The sequence below is a fragment of the Talpa occidentalis genome, unplaced genomic scaffold, assembly GCF_014898055.3.
Source record: "Talpa occidentalis isolate TD23 unplaced genomic scaffold, MPIMG_talOcc4v2.1 talOcc4.16, whole genome shotgun sequence".
Classification (NCBI taxonomy): domain Eukaryota; kingdom Metazoa; phylum Chordata; class Mammalia; order Eulipotyphla; family Talpidae; genus Talpa; species Talpa occidentalis.
In genome coordinates, this window is record NW_023601653.1 from 76,204,451 (window position 1) to 76,213,424 (window position 8,974).

An 8,974-nucleotide genomic window follows, 5' to 3' on the forward strand; every position below is an offset into this window, starting at 1 on the left:
GCGCTGCTGCAGGGCCCGCCCCGGGCTGCAGGGGGCACTGCTGTCTAGGTGGCATAGTCGGGGAGAGATCAGCCACTGGTCTGTTGCGGTATTTCTCCTTTTTCTATTTATTTATTTATTTTTAATTGAGGTGATAGGACACCCTGTTGGGATATTTCTTGAGCACCTTTAAGTGCCAGGCCTTGAGCAAGCTGGGGGGGGGGTGCAAGTGTCATGGCTCCTGACACACCTGTGACTACAGAAGATTGCTTTCCTCTGCCTCCCCACCTCTGGGGGGCAGGGGGAGGTGGAGGACAAGGAGCCTTCTAGTTCTTGCCATTGCCTCCCATTTAAGGGGCAAGAAGCAAACCATGTGTGACTTTTGAGCTCACCAGAATCTGCAAGTCCTATCTCAGCAGCTTTTGTCCTGGCACCTGGATTTAGGAATCCATGCCAGTGTGCTTGTCCTTCACACATGATAGCCTGAGACTCCAGCCAGCCCCTAGGAGGAGAGGTTTCCTATGTCCTTCTTCTCTCTTAGGGACCTCTTGGATATATTTCTCTACGTATCTTCAGGTCTTCCTTAAGTACCTTTTTTTTTAAAAAAAATTCTATCCATGGCAGGCTGCAGTAGAGTCAAGTGCCAAGGAAGGGGCAGGGTCTGAAGTACTACTGTAGATTTCAACTTCTCAGTGACCCCCAGGGCTCTCCAAGCTGGCCTGTCTCAAATCTCAGGACTGACACTTGTGTTCCCTCTCCCTGCAGAAGCGCAGATCTGGGACAGGAGGCCACAGGCAGGCAGACTGGGTGGCCTCAGTTGGCCCACAGTGCCCTCTGCCCGACCGATTGGCCTGAGCTCTGACCCGCGGGCCTGGAGGTTGGTGGGGCAGGCGGGGCCTGGAGAGGGCTGTGGGTACACACCCATTGCCTAATACCCCAAGCACGCGGCCAGCTCCAGGAAAGGGGAGGAGCGAGAACCAGAGAGACCTTGACAAGGGCTGGGGCCGTAGCAGGAGGGGGAAAGCAAGGAGCTGTCATTACTTCAGGGAGGGAATGGAAGCTAGCGGGTCTCCTTCCCTCTGTGAGAGGAGCAGAGGGCCACCTTCCAGTCATGGGGATGAAGGGGGTAGCAGAGCAATCTAGGAAGAATACTGGGTCCTGGAGGGTGGGGGTCAAAGAAAAGAGTTGGGGGGGGGCCCAGAGATTGGGGGATCGAGCAACCCAGGCGGTGGCTGAAGCTGAGCACTGCCTGGGGAACCTCCTCCTCTCCCCCTCCCTCCGTGTTTGCCTTGGCCCAGGGTCCTGGGTGACTCATCTATTGCTGAGCTGCTGATAGGGGGAGCCAGGCCCAGAGAACCCAAATTATAGGCCCTGGAGGGATGGATGCGCCTGCAGCGGTGAGCTCAGCTACGCTGCCCACCCTCTGCCTCTTGCCGCCTGCTGCAGCACCACAGGCCACCACCAGGAGGCGCCAAAGTGTCTATAGCCCAACAGTGCTGGACTATCAAGGAAACCCTCACATCCAGCAGTTGGCACCAACCAAACTGTGGGATTACCCTAGTCAGTCAGAATTTTGTCCCTTTTTCTACCAGAGGCGGATACCTTCCCCGCCCAAGGAGGCAGTGCCGCCTGCTGGTGCTTCAAAGGGAGGTAGTTCCCTCTGCCCGCAGACTGTCAGCCTGGTCTCCTGTATCCTTCCCCACTTTGGCATCAAGGTTAAGTCCCCTCAGACATCTCCCTTATTCCTGTTCCGAAGGGGAGGGTTGCAACTGATTTTATTCTTCGAACTTTTAAAGTAAGGATGCTCGTAAGTGATAAGGGAAGAGGGAAAAGGAAATAAGAGAACAAACAACCATGGAGATATCGGAATATTCCAGAAAAGAGAAAAACAGGTACAAAGCTCCCTGAGACTGGAGCATGCTTAAGGAATTAACAAGGAAGCTGGGGAGGGGGAAGGAACCAGCAGAGGAGAGAGCAGCAGGTAATGAAATTGGAGGTCAAGGAAGGAACAGAGTCAGAACACATAGGCCTTGTAGGCCACAGTAAAAATTTTGGCTTTTCCTTTGAGTGAGAAGTGGAAATTCTGAATAATGGAATGAAATGATCCAACTTCTGTTTTAGAAAGAAGAACTCTGACTGGGGGCAGGTAAGTATAGAAGCAGGAAGAACATTGGGAAGCTATTGCAATAATGCAAGAGAGAGATGGTGGTGACTCTGACTGGGATTGTAGCAGATCTTTCTTACTGACTGGGCAGGAAGAGCAGGTTCTGCATATGTTTTGAAGACTGAGGGCAAACTGATTGATTGTTTTGACATAAAGTATAAGAAAACAGAGGAATCAAGGATGATTTCTGTCCTGAACAACTGAAAGAATGGAGCTGGCATTTATTGAGACAGGGATGATTGAAGAAAGAGCAGGTGCTCAGCTTCGGAGATGTATATTTTAAGTGCTCATTCGAGTGTTAGATATGCAAGTCCAGAGTTCAGGACCAAAGATATAAATTCCGTAGCCTGAGACTCAATAGTGAGTGCAGACTGAGAAGCCCCAGACTTAGCTGGGGTGCACGCCAATGTTTAGAAGCTGGGTGCAATCATATAAGCAGGCAAGCAGTCAGGGAGGTAGGAATGGTGTTCCAGAGGCCAAGTGAGAAAAGGAGGATGTGTTCAGCTGTGTCTGCTGGTCCTGAAAGGTAGATCAGGACGAGAACTGAGGGTTAGCTGTAGAGCAACATGAAAGTCTCAGATGCTTTTGATAAGGGGTGGGTTTAGATGTGTGATTAGGGTGGAAAGAGAATACCAAAGGAAGTAACGCTAGTGAGCAAAGCAACAGTTTTCAGATTTACAGTAAAAGAGAGCAGTGAAGTGGGACCATCTTGGGTGGTAAGTAAAGTCAAGTGAAGTTTCTGGGTTTTTTTAGATGGAAGATACTGCAGTGTATTTGCAGGCTGATGGGTATAGGCCCAGTAGAGAGGTAAACTGATGCAGAGATGAGGGAACAGTTGATAGAATGGTGATCTGATCTAAATAGAAATTTGAGCCAGTTCATACATAGTGTGATCCTGACTAAGAACCCACTAAGAACCCACTTACTCCTCGAGGATCGAATGGTGGAACAAAGGATGCTGGCTCTTTCTTTCCACCTCTATTTATCACCAGTGGCCTCAGATAGGGCTTCACTGTCAAGTCCACTTCTCACCTCCATGGGGTTTTATCAACCTCTCAGACCAAATTATGGAACCAGATCCCAGTGGGGGAGAAACTCTTGAGGGACAAGGAACTTGAGCCACTTGTGTTGGGCGCCCTCTGCAAAGACTACTCACTTTTGGACTCATGGGGATTCCTAGGGCAGTGCACCTCATGGGGGTGGGGGCGTTGGTGGTTGTGCCAGACTCACTGAGCTGGATCAGGGAAGGACACACCCCTCAAAAATAACCTCCTTTGGTTTCATTTAACTTAAAGTGCATTTCATTTAAAATGCAAGTGCCCCTGAAATATCACACTTACAAAGTATTTACTCCTTAGAGTGATTTTCCTCCCTTGAAGGGGAGAATTGGTCATTTCTGGGTCCTGGATTGGGCCTGGATACGTCACTCTGTTAGAAGCAGCCGGAAAGCAGAGGGGAGGGGAAAGAAGGGATCTAAAAGCGAGCCAGAAAGGCCCCAAAGATCATTTCTATTTATCTGTCAGTTTTGAGGAGAGCCCCCAGCATGCTCTCTGCTATGTGCACTCATAGCAGCTGGTAAGGTGCATGTTCTAGGTTTAAGCCAACTCTAGCATTTGTTCATTGTTAGCTGCGTGGACCTTGTTAGACGTGTGTGACCTAACAAGTGTCTATTCTGAAGTGGGGGGAGAGGAGAAGAGTGAAGGGAGAGCTCCTGTCTGGGTGATCAGGCCTGATATCCAGGCTGGCCGTACCCCCTCGGCTCTGTACAGGGAGCAGCAGCCACTTTAACAGACGTCAAGATGGCCTTTAACCTGAATAGTGTGCGGGGGAGAAAAGTGAACAGCTGATGAGATGAGCAAGGGAGTGTAAGTGCAGGACCTAAGCAGGGTGGGACAGGAGACAGGAGAGGCCAGAGTTTGGGGGGAGACAGAACTTAGTGGGAAAATCCCAGAAGCAGACACAAGCTCTCTGTTCTGTGTTCAGTGCAGCTAGCAGCCCTGCTCTTCCCAGCCCGCCCCCATCTGACAACCACTCTGCTGCCCGTCCTTTCTGAGCTGACAGACACACTCAGCCACTCCAGACCTCGTCCATCTTGATGCCATTTGGCTGTAGGTTCAGGCTTCTCCTCCAGTGACACACACAGGTCGACACAGGCCTCATGTCACTGAGGATGACATGAGGTACAGAGGGTGACAGTGACACATATATGCATATTTAGCCCCCTCCCCCACATGCACACTCATCCATCCACCTCCACACACTGTCCCAGACAGTCTCTGTCCCTCAATCAACCTCCTGGGCCTTTCCTGACCAGTAGCTGCCACCTCCATCCAGACTCGCAGGGATGACGCACTACCACAGGGCGTGGCTACGATAAGGGGACTTTTTGATGTCTGACCTGAGCTAAATTCCCAGATTCCTTGGAAAGATTCCTATTCTCCCACCTCAGAATACGCCCTTAAAGCACACTCTTGTGCACTCACATTTTCACACTGACACACACACACAGAGCCACTGTGCACTCTTTCAAGCCCACGGGCACAAACTTCCGCTGCCTCAGTTCCTCTCCACTGCCGACTATTTGGTCTACACACACACACACACACACACACACACACACACACACACACACACACACACTCTCTCTCTCTCTCTCTCCTACCCCTGGGATTTCCCTGACCACAACTCCCTCTCCACCCCTGGACTCCCACCTTTACTTCCCAGTCCAGCATCAGCGGCGGTGGGGGGTGGGCTGGGGGTGCGTCTTGGGCAGAGTCGCTGCCCAGAACCGCAGCTTCCCTCTCCTCCGCCTGGGGAAAAGCCGGGCCCGGGTGGCGTCGAGGGGCCAGCCCCGCGGAGGACAGCTTGGAGCCTGCGCTGCGGGCACAGCCTCCCCGGAGCACACGGTCTCCGCGCCCCCTGGCGGACGCTGGTCCCCGACGGCCTCCGGCCGCGCCGAGGAGCGAGGCGAGCGCGCGTGGGAGGGCGTCCCAAGGGGAGGGGTCGGCGGCCAGTGCAGGCCCGGAGGCGGGAGCCACCGGGCAGGGGGCGGGGGTGAGCCCCGACGGCCAGCCCGTCAGCTCTCGGCTCGGACGGCGGGAGCCACGGCCCCGCTCGCCGCCCCATTGTCTGCGTCCCTGACCGGTGCGCCCTGGTGCCCCAGCGCGGCCCGGCGGGGCAGCCTCCTCGCGTCACTTAAGCCAGAGCCGCAACTATAAGAGGCGGTGCCGGCCGCCGGGGCTGCCTCAGCCCAGCAGCGGGGACCGAGAGCCATGCTGCCCGCCGCCCGCCCCCGGGCTGGTAGAGCCAGACTGCGACCTCGCGCCACCGCCGCCGACCACCGCCGCGTCGCGCACCGCAGCGGGCCCCAGCCAAAGCCGCCCCAGCCGCAGCGCAGCGCGGGCCGGGCCGGGCAGGTCATGGGGCGCTGGGCGTTGCTGCCCGGCTGGGTTGCTGCTGCACTGCTGCTGGCGCTGGCCGCTCTGCCCGCAGCCCTGGCCGCCAACAGCAGTGGCCGATGGTGGTAAGTGAGCGAGGTCGGGCGGCCACTTGGCCCGGGGCGCAGCGCCAGGAGCCAGCCCACCCAGCTCCCAGCGCCGGGATCGGTCTGCAAACAGGTCCCCTCCACCGCGCTGACTTCCCGCCAAGACACCACCCAGGGGCGCTCTGGAAAGAAGCCGCTCCAGAGAATGCAGCTTTGCCGAAGTGGGGAGAATGGTCCCGCCTCAGCGGTGCACGGTTCTCCAAGCGGGGAGCCACTGCCACCTCCTGAGGCCTTTCTTGCTGGTGCCCCAGACTCAACCTCGGGGTGGCGGCCACACCACAAGGTTCCCTGACTCGGGAAGCAAAGGGGCAGGCAGGAAGGAGGCAAGAAGAGGGGGGACGCCTCCGCATTTCATGCCTTGGGTGGGCATGGACTGCAGGCCGGGGTTTCCTCACGCAGGCAGCCGGGAAGCAGGCTCTGAGAGCCAAGGTGGACACCTCATCTGCATGCCTCCTCCATGCAGTCCCTGGATGGGCCATGCCACCCCCAGCAGCCCTAGTACGCCTCAGGCTCCTCATACAATATCTTTTATCAACAGATTTGTCAGACAAAAGTTGGGGTGACCAATCCTTTCGAACTAGCGAGCCCTGGAATGGAAGAGTGGTTACCTGATTATTGCACCCCCACCACTGTTCCCAGGCAGAGAGCCCCAGAAAGAGACCAGGGCGGGCGCGGCCTTTTTGATTAGGTCCCTGGCAGAGGCTGAGCCCCTATCCTGCATCTCCCCAGGGGGATTGTCAACGTAGCCTCCTCCACGAACTTGCTGACCGACTCCAAGAGTCTGCAACTGGTGCTTGAGCCTAGTCTGCAGCTGCTGAGCCGCAAGCAGCGGCGACTGATCCGCCAGAACCCGGGGATCCTGCACAGCGTGAGCGGGGGGCTGCAGAGCGCCGTGCGAGAGTGCAAGTGGCAGTTCCGGAACCGCCGTTGGAACTGCCCCACGGCTTCGGGGCCCCACCTCTTCGGCAAGATCGTCAACCGAGGTGGGTACCCAGGAAAGTGGGTACGCTTCCAGGACCCGGGGAACGCGGGGTCACAGTATCAGCCCTTCCAGAGTTTCCTGCCCAGCGCCAGCTCATCCAGACTCATTCTCGCAGCTGCTTTCAAACCACGCACCTTGGGCATGAAATTAACTTTACTGTGCCACTGCCCCCCAAGAAGGGAGCTAGGAGTAGTGGACGCTGCCCAGCCACCCCTCCCCCCCCCCAGCCCCTTAAAGGTGCCTGGGAAGCTGCTCTCTGAGGTCCCAGCAAGGCTGCATGGATGATGCGGCTGAAAGGCTGGGCTGTGGCGAGGTCTTGGGAGTGCAGAGTTCTTCTGCTCCCCACATGTTTAATTTTTCTCTCCGTCCGGGGTTGCCCCACTTTCCCTGAGGAGCCAAAATGCATGCTGAGCCTCAACAAGACGCGATTAGGAGTGTGGCTGTGGCCGCGCGCCTACACACGTGCTTCCTCGGAGACCAGCTTCCCAGCCCTGCCTGCCCGGCCTCTCAGAACCTCAGAGGCGCAGAAGCCGGAACTCAGGGGCCCCGGGCCCTCTCCTGAGGGTGCAGGTGGCACCTCCTTGATCCCTGCTCCCTCCCCCGCCCCCAGGCTGCCGGGAAACAGCTTTCATCTTCGCCATCACCTCGGCTGGGGTCACCCATTCGGTCGCGCGCTCCTGTTCCGAGGGCTCCATCGAGTCCTGCACGTGCGACTACAGGCGGCGCGGCCCCGGGGGCCCCGACTGGCACTGGGGGGGCTGCAGCGACAACATCGACTTCGGCCGCCTCTTCGGTCGGGAGTTCGTGGACTCCGGGGAGAAGGGGCGCGACCTGCGCTTCCTCATGAACCTTCACAACAACGAGGCGGGCCGCACGGTGAGCGACCTGCGGGCTCCGCGCCCTGGGCGCAGCGGCGGGATCCCTGGACCCTGCGCGGGGCCTGACCTCGGGCGGGGGAGGTGGCGGCCAGCGGTAAGGCCGGGCTAGGGTAGGCAACCAGGAGGGGGCGTCCTGAAGGAGCCGGGAAGCTTGCCGGAGGCCCGAGGAGGGAGGGCGGCGGCTGAGGTCAGGGGATGCCTGGGCTGAGCGCAGGTGGCGCCAAAGGGGTTAGAAGCGCCGCAGAGGATGCGCTGCCCACCTGCTCACGCCGTGCAGGTTCCAAACGCTAAGGCTGAGAGACGCATGCAGACCCTCCGGCGCGCAGCAGAGGCGGACCGGGTGTCCCGATCTCTGCAGAGTAGTGTGCACCCCCTCGGCTCGGGCTCAGCCAGTCTGGGCCCTTGGTGAGGCTCCGGGCGGCTTAAGGCTGGGGGCGGCATCTGTGCTCGCGCCCCGGGACAACTTTCCCCCCCCCCCCCCCCCCCGCAGACCGTCTTCTCCGAGATGCGCCAGGAGTGCAAGTGCCACGGGATGTCCGGCTCCTGCACGGTGCGCACGTGCTGGATGCGGCTGCCCACCCTGCGCGCCGTGGGCGACGTGCTGCGGGACCGCTTCGACGGCGCCTCCCGCGTCCTCTACGGCAACCGCGGCAGCAACCGCGCGTCGCGGGCCGAACTGCTGCGCCTGGAGCCCGAGGACCCCGCGCACAAACCGCCCTCGCCCCACGACCTCGTCTATTTCGAGAAATCGCCCAACTTCTGCACGTACAGCGGCCGCCTGGGGACCGCGGGCACCGCGGGGCGCGCCTGCAACAGCTCGTCCCCCGCGCTGGACGGCTGCGAGCTGCTCTGCTGCGGCCGGGGCCACCGCACGCGCACGCAGCGCGTCACCGAGCGCTGCAACTGCACCTTCCACTGGTGCTGCCACGTCAGCTGCCGCAACTGCACGCACACGCGCGTGCTGCACGAGTGCCTGTGAGGCGCCGCGCGGACTCGCCCCAGGAACATTTTCCTCAAGCCCACCCCACCCCCGACCCGAACATTGTCCGGCCCCTACGACGCCGAGCTGCACCCCGCCCCCCTCAGTCCCCCCAGCCACCCTCTGGATCGTTTCTTCCACCTCCTCCTACCTGGGCACTCCTGAAACCACTTGCCCTGGCGGGCAGCAGCGTGCACCCTCTGCCGTCCAGATGGACCTGCCCGGGGCGCACCTCCCTCCCTCTGCGCGGGGACCCCTAGTTGCACTGGCCCCTGCTCGGGCAGGAGGTGAGAGAAGGAGCCTCCCCAGCCCTGAAGGGGTTTGCTCCGTGACTCTGCCTCCCCGTCGGGCCTGCGAATTCCCTGCCTCTCCCCTGTCTGCCCCTCGGGCCCTCTCTGGTCACCCGGCCAGGAGTGCAGACCCTGAAGACAGACCTGGGCGTCAGGGC

General features: G+C 59.1%; 1 protein-coding gene across 1 annotated transcript; it reads left to right on the top strand.

Moving 5' to 3' along the window:
* The first annotated feature begins 5,237 nt into the window (after nt 1-5,237).
* WNT1 (Wnt family member 1) lies at nt 5,238-8,573 on the top strand. The gene is made up of 4 exons (XM_037515359.1): nt 5,238-5,666; nt 6,417-6,670; nt 7,280-7,545; nt 8,038-8,573. The coding sequence occupies exons 1-4, from the start codon at nt 5,416-5,418 to the stop codon at nt 8,524-8,526; spliced, it is 1,260 nt and encodes a 419-aa protein (XP_037371256.1). The 5' UTR covers nt 5,238-5,415; the 3' UTR covers nt 8,527-8,573.
* The last annotated feature ends 401 nt before the right edge of the window (nt 8,574-8,974 follow it).